Source organism: Aricia agestis, chromosome 11 (assembly GCF_905147365.1).
Source record: "Aricia agestis chromosome 11, ilAriAges1.1, whole genome shotgun sequence".
In the NCBI taxonomy this organism is placed as follows: domain Eukaryota; kingdom Metazoa; phylum Arthropoda; class Insecta; order Lepidoptera; family Lycaenidae; genus Aricia; species Aricia agestis.
The window spans coordinates 7947342-7963915 of record NC_056416.1 but is presented as its reverse complement, the minus strand read 5'-3'; the positions used below and the strand labels follow the sequence as shown (position 1 = coordinate 7963915).

Sequence of the window (16574 nt, the reverse complement as noted above, 5' to 3'; positions counted from 1 at the left end):
GCTCTTATAACGTACTGCGAAACTGCTCCACTGCTAATGTGTTTTTATTGCATATCATATCAGCCCCAATGCTATTCAAAATACCGAGAAAAAATTGTATTTTGTCGAGGATATAATAGATATGATAAAATATCAGAAGCAGCTGATACAAAAGTGTATTCAACTATTTAAGTTTTATTCTAATATTTTAATTAGAATTTAAATTTTAAAAGCTGATAATAATGAATTAGTTTCTAACCATAATTAATTAGCTATGCAGTGATAATAATATACTTGCTCTATTTAAAAAGTTTACTTTGATCCCACAATAATTAATACTAGCTGTTTGACCGAGCTTTGTTCGGTATCCGATGGAAATGACATCTCCTAAAAATGATTCCTAGCTAGATCGATTTATGGCCCCCGAAACCCCCTTTAAACTAAATTTCATGAAAATCGTTGGAGCCGATTCCGAGATTCCAAATATATATATACAAGAACTAGATGTTGCCCGCGACTTCGTCCGCGTGGACTTCAGTTTATAGCGCGCGGTGTCAATAAAATTGGTGTCAAAAGCTTTTTAAAACCCTGGTAACCCTTAAAGCCGTGTAGTGTGCACATAATATGTTTTTTTTTAATTAAACTTTTTTATACCTAAAGCTTATTTAGCGTTACACAACTTTAGCTTTGCCCAATACCCATAAACTATTTAGTATTTATTATTGGTAGACTGTTGTTTCTGATATCTATGTTGGTACGTGAGTTTATTAATAACATGTATAACAATCGAAATATTAACTCAAGATGGTACCACCTCTTATAGAAATACATATGAGCAAGCGATAGCGCGATCTAGGCGGCTCTTGGCGCCATCTGTTCCAGTTTTTGGAACTAACTTACTTTGAACAAATTTACGCATAAACACCCCCTTACAACCCCTTTTTCCAGTAAAAAGTAGCCTATGTCCTTCTCAGGCTTTAGACTATTTGTGTACAAAATTTCATTACAATCGGTTCAGTAGTTTTGGCGTGAAAGCGAGACAGACAGACAGACAGACAGAGATACTTTCGCATTTATAATATTAGTATAGATTGCTCGTTTAAAGATATAAGATAAATAATAAGCTTTAAGCTTCTTGTCAGGGAGCCCTAGAACAATTTTTTTATTACTATCTAGCTAATTTTTGTGAGTAGCTTCATTTTGATAAGACAAACAATATTTTTATTTGTAAAAAATCTTGAAAGTGGTAGTCAACAGAGATAGTAAGGATTTTATATTTTGATTTGATGGTTTGTTCTATTTGCAGATTAATGTTACTCTTAAATTATACAATATAAATATAACCATAATAAATAAAAACTACCAATATACAAAAATCAGCTGGTTAGGGTTCCGTTTCAGGGCTCTGTAATCAATCAACTTGGTTGACTACGGTACCCTTAAACGGAACCCTATTATATCAGCTTTTATGGCTTTAAAGGATTAACGAAATGTTGAGTTTGTAAAATAACAACTTAAGAGATTGAAACGAATGGTTAAATTAATTAGATTAGTATGTAGGGTACTGGAACAGCTGAAATAGTTTATGTAACACAGGAGGAACAAAAAACTGACACATATAGTGTAAGACTGCTCTTTATATAACCGGCAGACGGTAGTTAATGATTGAATAGAAGTTACGCAACGCCGACGCAAACGTACTAGCTGATATTTATGTAACTGATGTACATAAGCGGTCTATTGTTATTAATGTTTATAACGAAATTGGGCCGAAGGAGTTCCTGTATGTGCAATATTGCACATATTTCAGATTTCAGAGATTCAGATCGAAAAATATGGGAACGAAATGCGAGAACTTGGATGACTTTCGATAATTTTGACAGCAAATTAAGAAATTTAAAAATATGTGTTGTTACAAATCACGAGGAAACAAAGCCACATTTGACAAAGTATAGAGTTTACAATATAAAAGCTCCCTTTACTTAATCCTTCGATTGTGGATTCTTGGAAATCTATTGTTATTCTATTGTGTCTCGCTCACCGGTGAGCTTATGGGGCTCGATGGGTTTAATTTGTCCAATAGTAGTGTAACAATTGAAACATTAAAATTGTGCATTCAAATGTGCGTTCAACAGCCTGAATTTATGCCAACGACACATTTGACTTTTGAGTGTTTTTCAATAGATATTTCCTTGGGGAATCTGATGGTTAAGCAAGCTTGCATTTATATTTTATAGTTAACAATATAAATACTCAACTGTGGTATCAATTTTTTATCAATGTGTCCTTTGGGGCCAAACTGATGTGTTAACATATTGCCTATAACTCCAACTATATGACACTCGTATATTTTTCTCAAAATGGACTTTTCCTTGGGGCTATCGGGTGATGGGCTCGAGGTTGGCGGGTGGTGTCCGTTGGTGTTGCGACACTCTACAAGCGAACAAAGAAAGCGGCGGCCGGCCTTGTCGGGTCGTCGACCGAGTTTGCACGCGGCAAGGTTTCGCCAGCCCGGCTTCTCGCGCTCCAGGATATTGCCAATTTATTTACGGCGCAAGGCTGCTCCGCCAACCTTCTTACTTTTACACATTAATGACACCCTGGTAGCTACACCTATTATACAATATGTTTTTAATGTAAAAGTACACTTATTTTGCAAAATGTATACACAATATTACTATGGTCTACTTGTCTAATTTTGAAAGAAAATACGAATGATTTTTTTAAGTGAAACATCTCTTCAGGTTTACCATACTTCATACCGTAACAAATGTGCGCACGCTATCTTCGTAAAAAAACATGAGTATTTTTTCAGTCAATTGTTGTAAAATAACTGAATAAAATGTCACTTTATTTAAATAATTCATTGAAACAGAAGTTCACTGATAGTGACTTTGACTTTACACGTTGTTTGTTGTCACGTGTATTTCGTGGAAAAGTTCAAACGATTCTCACGGGTCTGCAATGTTTTAATTTGAGAGTTATTCGGCCATTATCTAGTTTTACACTGATAAGCGCGTAAGTAACACGTAAGATTTGTCAAAATATTTTAGTCACTCTATTAGTCATCTGTGTACTAGAGTGTAGACAAAAAATATTGTGAAGCGCCGTCGCCGCTGGCCTCGATACATTTTGACACACATACATTTATGCATACCTACAAAATTACGTTCTCGAAACCTAGATCCCGTCTAACGACATGGTTAGTTTATCTGATTTACTCATTCGCAAAGCCAAGGGTGGCTTTAACTTGGAATTGTGTTGTATTTGCATTTAGGTAATGACTAATGAGAAATATTTGATAATTATAAAAAATATCTTTTTGTTTTAATTATTTTGAAAAATGCATTTCCATTGTTTTCTTTGTCTTAAAAACACGAGAAAACTTTTCATGAATAAGTAATTAATAGGAAATACTTTAAGTTTTACACAATTAATAGTTAAATACTGAACATTAACTTGAATGAAGGTCAAATAAAGAAATGAAATTGCGTTATAGTGTAAAAATTAGTTTTTTTTTTTAATGAAATAAGGGGGCAAACGAGCAAACGGGTCACCTGATGGTAAGCAACTTCCGTCGCCCATGGACACTCGCAGCATCAGAAGAGCTGCAGGTGCGTTGCCGGCCTTCTAAGGGATAATAGGGGAGGGTAGGGAAGGGAATAGGGGAGGGTACGGAAGGGAATAGGGGTGGGTACGGAAGGGAATAGGGAAGGGTACGGAAGGAAATAAGGGAGGGTAGGGAAAGGAAAAGGGTAGGGAATTGGGCCTCCGGTAAACTCACTTACTCGGCGAAACACAGCGGAAGCGCTGTTTCACGCCGGTTTTCTGTGAGGACGTGGTATCTCTCCGGTCGAGCCGGCGTATTCGTGCCGAAGCATGGCTCTCCCACGTCAAAGTGTAAAGTTTATTTTCAGCTTCAGTGCATTTCAATTCAGCGTGAAAGCGGGCGGATTGTTTCAGTTTGCGCGTCAACTGTAGGTCATTCATACTTATTTCACCTCCTACCGGACCTTATGCTTACCGCATAAGGATGATTATTGCATAAATTTCAAGGCAAATAAGCGTTTTGGTGGCGCCCTGCCAGCTCGTCCGTCTTAGTTGGGAGTGTGTCGGGACTCGGGTAGACACACGGTATAATTGATACAAATGCCTAGGCATCATATCTTGTTTCTGAGCTTTGCTAATTAAATCTACTTTACGACGTTAATTATAGCTTTATATTGACAGAAGATTAAAGCTTTAAAATGCTAACTTAGCATAACACACACATAACCTTTTTAGGGTTCCGTAGTCAACAAGGAACCATTATAGTTTCAGTCTGTCCGTCCGTCTGTCCGTCTGTCTGTCTGTCTGTCTGTCTGTCCGTCTGTCGGTCCGCGGTTTGCTCAGTGACTATTATAGGACCTACAAAGCTGTAATTTGGCATGACTGCACATATTAATGATGCCGCCAAAATGGTACATAAAATAATAAAAAAATATTTTTATGGTACCTGCTCTACACATCAAGCGGGGATATTTTTTTCTGCGTCAACCCCATCGTGTGGAATGTGGGGTGTCGTTGGATAGGTTTTTTAAAAATATTATGAGTATTCATGTAATTTTCCCATTTAGGGATCCATTTGTGAAATATTAAGTTTTAAAGTTGAAAAAATCGTTAGAGTCCAGTGTCTGTCGTGTCGTGTCGTGAAATGTGAAAAAAATTCCGGGAGTAGGAAATATGCTGAATTTAAAAGGAAAACTATCACGGCTAAGACGAATTCATAATTTATTGAGTATTAGTCGATCAACTAAAAAAATGTATTCGGCGAAATGTAAATGAACGTTTCGTTCGAATTCAAGTAACTGAGATGATGTTGTTAGTAGTGTAAAACACGTTATAAATGTATGTTCATTGACCATACACAAATTTTCAAAAACTTGCGGTATAACCTACGAATAATAAAAACTAAGGAAAAGTAATTCCCTCAAAAAACATGCTCCACAATACTTGTCAAAAAAGTGTACCCAAGGTACACATTTCAATACATTTGCAATATTTAGGTGACCTTTAGCGGTAGGCTGACGTTACATGACAGATCAAAAGGAACCAAATTTAAAACGGTAATGATATGGGAGTTACGATTCCTTAGTTTTTATTATTCGTAGGGAACGGAACCCTATATTGCGCGTCACGCACTTGGCCGGTTTTTTATTATGTTTATAACTTAAGTATACAAGTTTCGTAAGGATTTCCAACCCTTGTTTGATCCTTAGGGACATATTCCAAAAGTGCAAAAAATTCGTGATTTTAGGAAAATGTTTGCAAAATTAATGTTTGTATTCCCCGTAGACGCTGAGTATTGATCGACATTTATCCCACGTACTCTTATCTGGCCAGGATAACAATACAGTTATCTGCAGTACCTCGACTCTACAATTTGATTCCAGCGTCTATAATCGAGTACGAACCTTATCGAAAAAAAAAACATTTTCAAATATGGCAAATGATAGGAGATCTTCGGTTTCAAATTTTTAACCGACTTCCAAAAATGTTTCCTTTCCATCAGGTGACCCGTTTTCTCATTGTCTCCCTTATTTCATGAAAAAAAATCTACAGGACAAACACAAAAATATGCCGTACCGCTTACGATTTAAGTGTTAAAAGCCAACTGAATTCTGTAAACATACTTAACCCAAATCTAAATAGTCCAACTAATCTGTGCTTCGGCCTCAAATAAAAATTTCAGAGCGAGAAGTAGAGACGTATGTAATTATTGACGGTCGATAAATCTCGAGGCGATTATTTACAACAGTGTTTTTCAACCTTTTTATCATGCGACTCCCGGTATGAAAAATATTTCGAGACCCTCTCGGCCTTTACTTTTTATATAAAGTATATGAAGAAAACACCTAAAGGTCGACAGTATGTATATTTATGAATCCTATTATTTAAAATGTCCTGCTTACTGTATCAAACTTTTGAAATCTTTATTGTTTTTTTTACTGAAATAGTTCTTTCGACCTCTGATGGCCTACAAAAGCTTCGCGACCCATGTGTCGCGACTCGCGACCCACAGGTTGAAAAGCACTGATTTACGCGGTCGTAAATTACGTAAACGTAGCCTGGCTGTCCAACAATAAACTTTTACGATGCTCACTGTGCGACCCTGAATCCTTAACAAAGCGAGCGGTGGAAATAGACTTCATCGTTTGTTACGTGTATTCCATTTAGTTTATTGCGGACACATCGACCTAGAATGAAGTAACAAACACAACTCTTATTAGGATGACAATATCATCATCATCATCATGGTGTTGATGATGATGATGATGATATTGTCATCCTGTAACCATAGACATAATGGACATGGCCATATTAATAGTGTAACTTTTTGAATGTGAAAATTTAACTTTCAACCGTGGTGCCATATCATAAGTTTGGAAAAGGATAGTGTTTATGCTGGGCAAGGTGCCTAGTAACAAGCAAATTCATAGAAAGTCTATTTGCTTGCTATCGTTTTATCATTTGTGTTAGTAAAAATTGGCCAAGTGCGAGTCGGACTCGCGCACGAAGAGTTCTGTGCCGAGACCAAAAATAGCCCAAAAAATGTGATGTTTGTATGGGATCAAATTAAAATAAAATAAATATTTAAGGGGGGCCCTTAAATATTTATTTTATTTTAATTTGATTATCAATTATTAAAGTTTAAACATAAATAAGGATTCTGTAAAAAATTCAAGTGCCTAGCTATAGCCATTATTGATATCGAGCAAAAAATTGCAAAAAATCACGTTAGTTGCATGCAGGGAGCCCCCTTAAATATTTATTTTATTTTGTTTTTAGTATTTGTTATTATAGCGGCAACAGATATACACTATCTGTGAAAATTTCAGAAGTCTAGCTATAGCCTTTCTTGAGATACAACCTGGAGACAGACGGACAGACATCGAAGTCTTAGTAATAAGGTCCCGTTTTTACCCTTTGGGTACGAAACCCTAATCATAAAGTTTCTTTGAACACCACGGGGCTTCCCCTTACATAAGCTTTTGAAAATACTCCAGCGACCACTTGTTGCAATATGTAAACTATGTAAACTATGAACTATAGTTTAGAATAAACTTTTAATTGAACAACTTCAACTTCTTAGATCTACTTTTTAGAATAACTTTTTGTCATAATGACGCTGATAATGATGATGATGATATAATGATGATGATCTGTATTCGTCGTAAAACAAATAAATCGATAAAGAATATAACGGCGGCATTAATGTCGTCGACCTCGTTATATATTTTGTAATACGAAGTGATAATGAGCGGGAAACGGCTGGGCTTTGTCTTACATTAATAGGCTTTATTTAAATACGATCATACTATAATAGTAAGCGGTAATATTAGATTATGCTTAGGTGATAACTGATAAGTGATAACGGTTGACTTAATCTTACTGGCAAAGAGCAAAGCTTATGAAAAATAGTTTTTCATTCAAAACGATTAAACTAACAAGCTTATTATATAAATAATCATAATGTGATTTTTTTTTTATTGCACACAGCACATACACACACAATTATATTAAATATTGCTGAAAAAAGTGAAACGATTACTGTCTCCTAAAATAAAAATAAAAATATTTATATTTTTTTTTTCTTGTGTGTGTTTTCATTTTATGATCAATTATTATTATTAAGTATATTATGCTTGTAAGTTTGATCGTTTTAAAATATGATAAACTATTTTTCACAAGCGTTGCTCCTCGCCAGTATTCCTGTAATAAAATAAACGAGTAGACTATCTCCTAATCCTAGCTATAAACCACATGTGTAGCAATTATTATTTAAAACCCTTCAGTTATTTACGCTTCAAATAGTCACAAACGACTCACAAACTTTCGCATATTCAGTAGAATGGTGCTAAATAAACAAATGCAATTGTTACAAATGGTTATTATAGTGCAATTAGAAAGCAAATTCAGCGAGTTTCATTAAGAACGAGTTGTATCAGAAGAAAGCGACGTAGGAAAGTCAGCTGGGGAGCGTGGTACGGTGGTAGGGGTATGCGCGCACGCACCAAAAGTGGTACACTTTCGATCTCGACTCGCATCGGTGAGAGTTACGCGAAAATGAAAGTGGTGTGTCATTATGGTCCACTTTCCACGTGGGGTCAAAAACCCCGCGTTATGTCTATGCCTTAGCGAATTAATTGACGACTATGAATTATTTACTAACGATCCAAGATTGATGGCAGTTTCGCAGGCGCAGAATTATACTAGATAGTACAGGTACGGTTGTTTCTGGTATGTCTTACCTCTAGAAACCATTAAAATGATAAAAACATGTGAAGTATATTATGTTTTTTTAATTAAATTATATGAACATATACATAATAAAAATAAATAAAATATGTATTTTGTTTTATGATTTCCATTTATATGAATTTGTCAGGCAGATAACACTTTTACCATTAAGCCAACAACATTTAGAAAAGCTCCATAATAATTCATAATAATTATTAATAGGCAAAGTTAGTTTTCCATTTGCGTTAGAAAACGGATATTAAAAAACAACACCAAACTCGCAAGATTTCCCAAACTCCACGACAAGTCTTCGTTCGGGAATTTTCCAGAAACTTAATTGTACATGTAGTGAAAGTATATGACTGCGGCATGAATATGGAGCGAGGGTTGGGGTGAGGTCAACGACCTGCGATGACGTCAGCGCGACCTGATGCTGCCTGGTGCGAGCTTAACCCGAACTATGACCTAAAAATCAAAGCCTTTATATGTATCTGTGGCATGAAACCCGACCCGATATCTACGGCCGTAAAGTTCTGCGAAGTTGAAACGTTCAAGTTTATGTATCCGAAGTTAGTGTGATAGTATTTGGGGCATATTTATTTTATATTGGATGTACAGAATTTGTTGTATATTCCATTCTAGTACCATTATATAGATGGTGAAAACATATTTTTAGTTAAAACAAAACGAGACAAAATAAGGCGGCGACTTGGTGATGTATGAAAACAATGATAAATAGCGTTATGAATTTTTGTATCTCACTTCGTCTCCTCTCATTTCATTGTGTTCTAACCTGTGATCTGATCTAGCATGAAAAAAATAATATTATATGAACTAGTCCTCAACATGAAACAAACAAAGCTTAATATATGGGTTTAATTTCAGATATTTCATGAATTTATAAGTCTGAATTTTGTTTTAATGGGTAAAAATTATTAATTTACTGAACGTGGCGAATAAGTTTTTTATTTCCCTATATGACGCATAGCATTTTCGATATCTGAACAAAATTTCCTTGTATTATCAGAATGACGAACTAGGAAAAACATAGAGTTTCATACTTACGAGTCTCACAGAGTACGCTGCCCCAGATAGGACTAGACTAGGACTATTTTATTTATTTCTATTTATCGGTTCATATCACATAATTTGAAAACGTACGGTGGAGGACAAATATCGCTTACCACTTTTCAGTCCTATTCCTTGGTAATATGGTTCAAAAGCGGTCCCGATTTTTTATTTGAGTGTACATGTGAGATACGGCAGGCTCTCGGCACTAAGTTAGTCGCCTTGGCCTATTAACGTGTGCTCTCCCACCGATTCGTCAATTTTAGATTTAGGTTTTCAGTTCAGTGGGTTGGACCGGACTCGAGTGCTAAAGTATTTATTTTAATATCAGACCTAATCAATGTTATATTAAGATGTTTATCTTTTTGATAAAATATTCATCCTTTCGCTCGTTTCAGTATAAACATAACAAATACTGAACCATTTGTGCGTGCTTTCAGATGCACTGTATAAAAATCACTAATTTGAAATAAATAAAATATTATGTACTTTAATATTGTTAAAAATAATTAACTTACCTCTATATTAAATTAACTCTCTAACTTAAATTAAATAGCGACTCTTTTAATTCATGAAGTGTATTGAAATAATTATTGCACGTTTGTTGCTAACGCGCTTCAATAATAAAAATCTTGCATCCGGGTAAAGGCCAACTCGTGGTTTTCATGTCCGTTTTCGTAACGTCGGGAAAATGATAACAACGGAAAACGGATAGGCACCTATCGATACATCCTTCGGGGGCTTAAAATAGTGCACAAGTTGATCGGCTACGGGGAGCCTAAGGGGCGGGCGGCCGTCGGCGCTAGGTCGTGCGGCGGCGCCCTGCCGCGCTCGGGCCGCGCCGCCATTCGCGTCGCCGCCGCCGCCGACCGCACGCGCCCCGCCGCGGCCCATGCGACTGCCCGACATGACTGTGACCGAGTGCCCCCGGCTGCCCGAGCGGCCCCGGACCCCCAGCGACTCCGACGTGCTGCTGGGCAGAGTGCTGGCAGGTGAGTCCCACCACCGCTTCCACCGGCTGGACCGATCAGCTGATCGACCACCGTTTGGCGCGAAATTTTTTCGCCGATAACGATGCACCACGTGTGTCGTCCGTCAGTTAAGCTCGGATTTATTTGTTTATTTTATAGAGTAGCAGTAGCTTACGTGCCCCCCGATTAGAAATAGATTATCGGCGAATAGTTTATAATTGTCTTTTCACTTTCCTCCGGCGCGAGACGTCGGCCGGCGGCGCGGGGCGCGGGGGGGCCGCGCGGGGGGGTGCGCGGGCGCGCGGGGTAGGCCGCATATCTGGGTCAAGCAAAGTTCGTTGCCCTCGGCCTTCCCGGCTATATTTGACGTCGCTCGCTAATCGCCGCCGCCGCGCGCCGCTCGCGGCTATTATGTTAATACATCAAACATTTGGTCGTGTTTAACGTCAAACATCAACAACGGGGAGCCACCTGTGCATGCACAATGCACCTGCTCCCTTGTATTTGAGGGGAATTCAAATGAGATACTTTCGTCGACTATTGTATGCAATTTAGGACAGGAGTATTATGTTGCCTAATAATGCAGGTGACTATAACAAACGAATTTAGTTAAATGTAGGGAATATTTTTTGTTACATTAGGAGTTTACCACGATGGCGCGTAAAATGCATGTGTTACGAACACATAACAAGTTAGTCAATCGGTTCTGATTGCATTATTCGCAAAGAGAGGTGTCGTTGCGGTGTTGCGGTGTCGGCATCACGGTCGAGCCGCGGGCGCGTTTCGCAAGTGAGCCCATCGCTGAATGCCATTTTATTTTGGAGGCCGCGCGCGCAGAGGGCCCGCGGTCAACGGCCCCGCGCGCTATCTAGGTCGCCTCAGAATAACCTAGCGCCGATACTCTAATAATAATCTAGCGAGAGCCTTGAGACGTACTGTCGTCCCGCTCTCGCTCGCCGAGCCGTCGTTCGCACGAATAGCGACAGCACTCGTTTCGCAACTCCGCTAACTAGATGCCACTGTCTCTTTCTATCTTGCGAGTGAATCTCATATGGTTCAAGATATCAACTGGTACAATAATATTTAATTATTACATCTATTATTTTATACATGACTCGCTAATCGCTCTCGACTAAATAACTCACTGTTTAAAATTAATAGTATCTGATTGGGGCTGATAATGACGATGATGATGATGAATTTAATTTAATCCTTTTTTATTAACTAAATTGTATTTATAAAATATTTTATAATCACGTACTCGCATAAGTAGGATTACTTATTTTTGTTCTCCTTCTCTTTGTTCATTTTGAACTGCTCTGTTGGCCCAATTCTCATAGCAGTTCAGTGAGACTAACCCATTTTTTAAGAGCGCATTTTAAAATAAAGAAACTAATATTCTTAATTTAAAAAAACATACATTTTATATTATCTTAAAATAAGATATCCAGGTTTATAAAAAGGCTACTTGATATAGAAAAATAACAATAAATCTTGAAGAAAATCGGGCCAATATAAAAAACATAGGTACCTACGTATCTTCAGACAAACGCGCGGATTATTATAAATATAAAAAATCGGCCAAGTGCGAGTTGGACTCGCCCATGAAGGGTTCCGTAGCAGCAATATGGTTTATTTTAATGAAATTAAAAGGTTTTTGATTTATTTTTATATTTCAGTTGATTCAATGAAAGTTAAATTAAGGTTTACCATTTATGACGTACAAAAACAAACTACTTGCTAGATCTTGTTCAAACCAATTTTCGTTGGCAGTTTTTATAGTAATGTACGTCACATATTTTTTTAAACTTATCATGCCCCTACTTTGAAGGTTGGGTTGGGTTGGGTTGGGCGGGCACACATTTTACCACTTTGGAAGAGTATCTCTCGCACGTTAGAAAAAAATGATACTAGTAACCTCAATATGATTTTTAAAGACCTATCCACAGATACCCCACACCACACGCATGGGTTAGATGAAAAAAAAATATATTTTTTCCATTTTTGTATCAAAATCTTAATGCGGTTTACAGACTACATCTACGTACCAAGTTTCAATAGTGTAGCATTTATAGTTTCGGAGAAAAGTGGCTGTGACATACGGACGGACAGACAGACATGACGAATCTATTAGGGTTCCGTTTTTTGCCATTTGGCTACGGAACCCTAAAAATAGTGAAACAATGCGAGCGGTGACGTATAGCTGGCGAGGCGAGCGAGCGGGGAGCGCGGGCGGCGGCGTATTGCGATCAAGGCCTCCAGTTCGTTCAACCCGCGCGGAATTAGGTCACGCGGCGTCCTGCCCCTCGCCCCGCGTCCCCGCGCCCCTCGCCTAACTGTGCACTAACTCCGACCCTGCATATGCATTCGGTACCTCACGTCAACGACCGAAAGAAATTACTAATATTAGGTAATAGATGCCCAGTGAAAGTTGTTTTGCATAAGGGTTGGCGTCTTGTACTCGTATGCAAATGGAGTATCAAAACAAATTGATGAAGACATCTTGAGCTGTTTTTCATACAAATTCGTTCAATGAAATATAAAAAATTTACACTATAAAATATAAGTAATTTTATTTCCAACTAAAACGAATTAAACAATTAAAACAAAATCGTTGCTATGCAATAGCTGCATTATAATTGCACGAAAGACGAAAGTCATAAGTCATAACTATATCATTATAATATTATATAAGTATTATAATGATCATTATTCATTACAATGCTAATCAAATGTTTATAAGCGTAATTCTCCCATTGTCCTTAGGCAGGATAGCACGAGAAGTTAGGAGGGGTGTCGAGGGGTTAGGAGGGGTAGAGGGGTTAGAGGGGTTGCGGAGTGAGCGGGCGCGAGGCTACACGGCACAGGTCGACGCCCGCGCCGCCCTGACCTCAATCCGATTTGCGCTCGCGTCATACGAGCTGTGACCATGTTGATAAACTTATTGGGACAAGTCTTTTTATTATTTTGTTTGTACAACATGTCAAGTTTCTTTAGTGTATAGGCTGTTAGTATCTTGATTCGTTTGTACAATTTAGAATCTTAAATTGTAGTCAGAAGTTAACTAGAATGAAATATAAAATGTGCAATCTGCTTATTGCAGTTTATCTCAATCTTTTTATGAATTATGTACCATCAATACAAACAATATTTTATCAATTATTGGTGTTGACCACATAAGTTAGTATTTTTTTTTCGTTCATTAACGTGAAATACCTATCGAATGCGCAAAAAATTCCGTTGGTTTTATTTTAATGCTATCCAAAATATGCAATTAAACATAAAAAAGTTTAGTCCTAGAACGCTAGGAACTTACGAGGGGCGTTCAATGTATTCTCGGTATAGGTATGAAGGAAAAGGCGGAAAATTCTAAAATAATTTTATTTTTTTCTGTAGTCACCCAGAAGCTCAATACACTTATTAGTTCTATAAATTAACTTTTGGATATAAAATATTCTTATACTTGTCCGAAAAATGCGCTTTGAGCTCTTCGTCATCGGAAAAACGCTTTTCACGAAGATCTTTTTTTAAATTTGGAAACAAAAAATAATTGCTAAAAGCCAGCTCTGGACTGTAGGGAGGATGGTTGATTTCTTCGAACCCGCATGCTCGCACAGCAGCCTTGGCAACTCGCGCAGTCTGAACTGGTGCGTTTTCGTGAAGAAGCGACACCCCTGCGCTCAATTTCCCGTGACTTTTTTCTTTGATTGCTTGTGAAAATATATTCGCTAATGACGATGCAGTTATATTCTGATCTTTTTTGGTGTTTTTTTTTTAAGGTAACTTCTGTAGTGGCACTCACGGGCCCGCCCACACGGGGGTCGTCTTCAATGCTTTAACTACCTTTTTTAAACTCACTTGACTACTTTTGAAATGTAGATAATGAAGGAGCAGAGTCTTGGTAAACTGCTACCAATTCTTCGTAAATCACTTTTTCATTTTTCCCCAGATTTATAAGGAATTTAATCACTGCGCGGAGCTCGATTTTCGTCAACATTGTCGCGTCAGTCATTCTTGCTGTGTTAAACTTGAGATTTCTAAATAACTAGTGAAGATAAATGTTCGAATTTTTGTACTTATACCTTCAAATAATGTCATTACTTGATGATATTGATGATGTTATAGTTACTTAATCACCCTGATACCGAGAATACATTGAACGCCCCTCGTAGTTTAGTCAAATGCATTGTTTCAAAACGTAATTATACATAATAAAACATTTAAAAAGTTTAGTATCGTTCTACGAACTTAGTCCAATTCTTAGTTTTAAAACGTACTAACGTACTATAAGTTACTACCTACAAAGGAAATAATATTTAAAATAATAAAAATATATTATTTTTGCACATGTCCCGCAAATAAAATAACATATAGTCACCCGAGTCATACTGTGCAGAGCGCGGACCTCTCGGCCAGGCACACTAAGCGGAAAAAACCCATTGATAGTTGCAACACAACAGCGTCACTTCAACATTTCATGAATAACTTGCGCCTGGATGTAGCGCGAGTCCTCCACAATCATCATCAGCCTGATAATGACAAAGCTGATTTATATCACACGTTTATCTTGTAAATAATAAAAAGATGAATATTCTGTATGTTGTCAAGTCATTTTCGTAGCATATTGGACAGGGCTTTGTAAAACTTTAACGTCTTAGGATAGATGATTATTGCACTGCAACAATGAAAAACCCTAATTTGACGCTGTCCGACAAAAAATTACGTATTGGCTTATTTTTTAGATCATTTAGAACAAGACTGCATTCATAATTCAATTTTTTTATGTGAATAGTACACAATTTTAATCACACATTAATTTTATCTTTACTAATTAGGCAGATGCTAACAGATTTTTTAAAAATATTTAATAATATAATACTACTCTTCCAATAAACAATTTCATAAACTCATTTAGATAGTTCTTTAGATGTTGAAAACAATATCACATCTCGTGCAACCAAGGACTGGTTGTATAACCTCCTTCTTGGAAGTCGGTTACTAGAAGAGGGTTGTGACTTGTGGCCCAACTGTTACCAATCCACTTAGCACTCGCCCACTGACCTTATCTGATGAATTGTAACTTTATTATTTCTATATTTTCCTCGTAACCCGGTTACCTAGGCAACCGAGTGGCGCGTCTTTGAGTAGAATCACCATTGCCTCATTTTTTATGCAACCATGTTTGTAATCCGTTCTACTAACGCGCGAATTTGTTCTCATTATTATCGATGGTGTATACATAATTATTGTAGTCGAATTATTTCTCCGATTTGTTAGAAATATTGCGCCCGTTAGTTTAAAAATTCGTGTCGCAAATAATTTCATTCAGACAAAAATTATGTGATTATAAAATGACAAAAAAATTAGACTCTAGATAATAATAAATAACGAATGAAACTGTTAAGAATACACTCGCTTATAATACATTATATTTTGAGCAAATTTTTTTGTACTAGAGTTGTAGAAATGAAAGAAAGTTTTAATTGTTGCAACAATGAAACGACATCAACGCGTGACAAAGCCGCTTTCAAATTCACGGTTCTAAAATTAGCCATATCTTTTTATTTTGTTTACGTATTTAAATACTAGATTGCTGAGTAATTTGTTATTGCAGGGGGAACCGTACATTTTTTCGTAATAAAAGTCCTCTCCCGGGATATTGGTACCTGCATTAAATACTGACTAAAATCGTTTAAGCGTGAAGGGATAACAGACGGAACACTTTTCGAATTTATTAATTGTATTTATATAGATTTATTAATTGTTTTATATTAGTGATATACCTTTATATATAATGATTTCGTCGTATATTATTATATTAACTAAAGGTTAATTTTTCTTTGTTACGTTTGCCATTAAAAATTGACACGTATTCGATTAATTAAAATAAAATGGCTTTTACGTGTAGGTAATTTGTACGATTACAGCGAAGTGAGGTTGATGATTGAGTGTGCTTGAGTCAGCGTGACCCAGATGCGGTGCTCCAAATATCGTCAGTAGGTTAGGGAGCGGGTCGACGACCTCAGACCTCCCCCCTCCCCTCCCCGACCCTCGCCTGCCCTCCCCGGTCGGAGGGTCAACTGTGCCTTATTGTTCATCCACAGCCTTTCAGGACACCTTTTAAAGATTACGGTTATCGCTTCACCCCTTACAAGTCAACGACCTCCGTAAACATTTTATGCTAATATTAGTCGAAATAAATGAAATACCAGTCGTAAAATTAAAATTAAAATTAACTTTTATTGTTCTCCCAACAAAGAGAATTAACATTGTTCA

General features: G+C 37.1%; 1 protein-coding gene across 2 annotated transcripts in view; it reads left to right on the top strand.

Moving 5' to 3' along the window:
- Positions 1-16574, top strand: part of LOC121731590 (ecdysone-inducible protein E75) — a 107703-nt gene that overhangs the window by 50161 nt on the left and 40968 nt on the right. The window contains exon 1 of one of the 2 annotated variants that reach the window (XM_042121084.1): positions 10194-10319. The exons of the other annotated variant lie outside the window; for it this stretch is intronic. Within the exon in view, the coding sequence (XP_041977018.1) occupies positions 10220-10319 (100 nt within the window). The 5' untranslated portion in view covers positions 10194-10219. Of the gene's footprint in view, positions 1-10193; positions 10320-16574 lie in introns of those variants that run through there. 2 annotated transcript variants of the gene reach the window in all.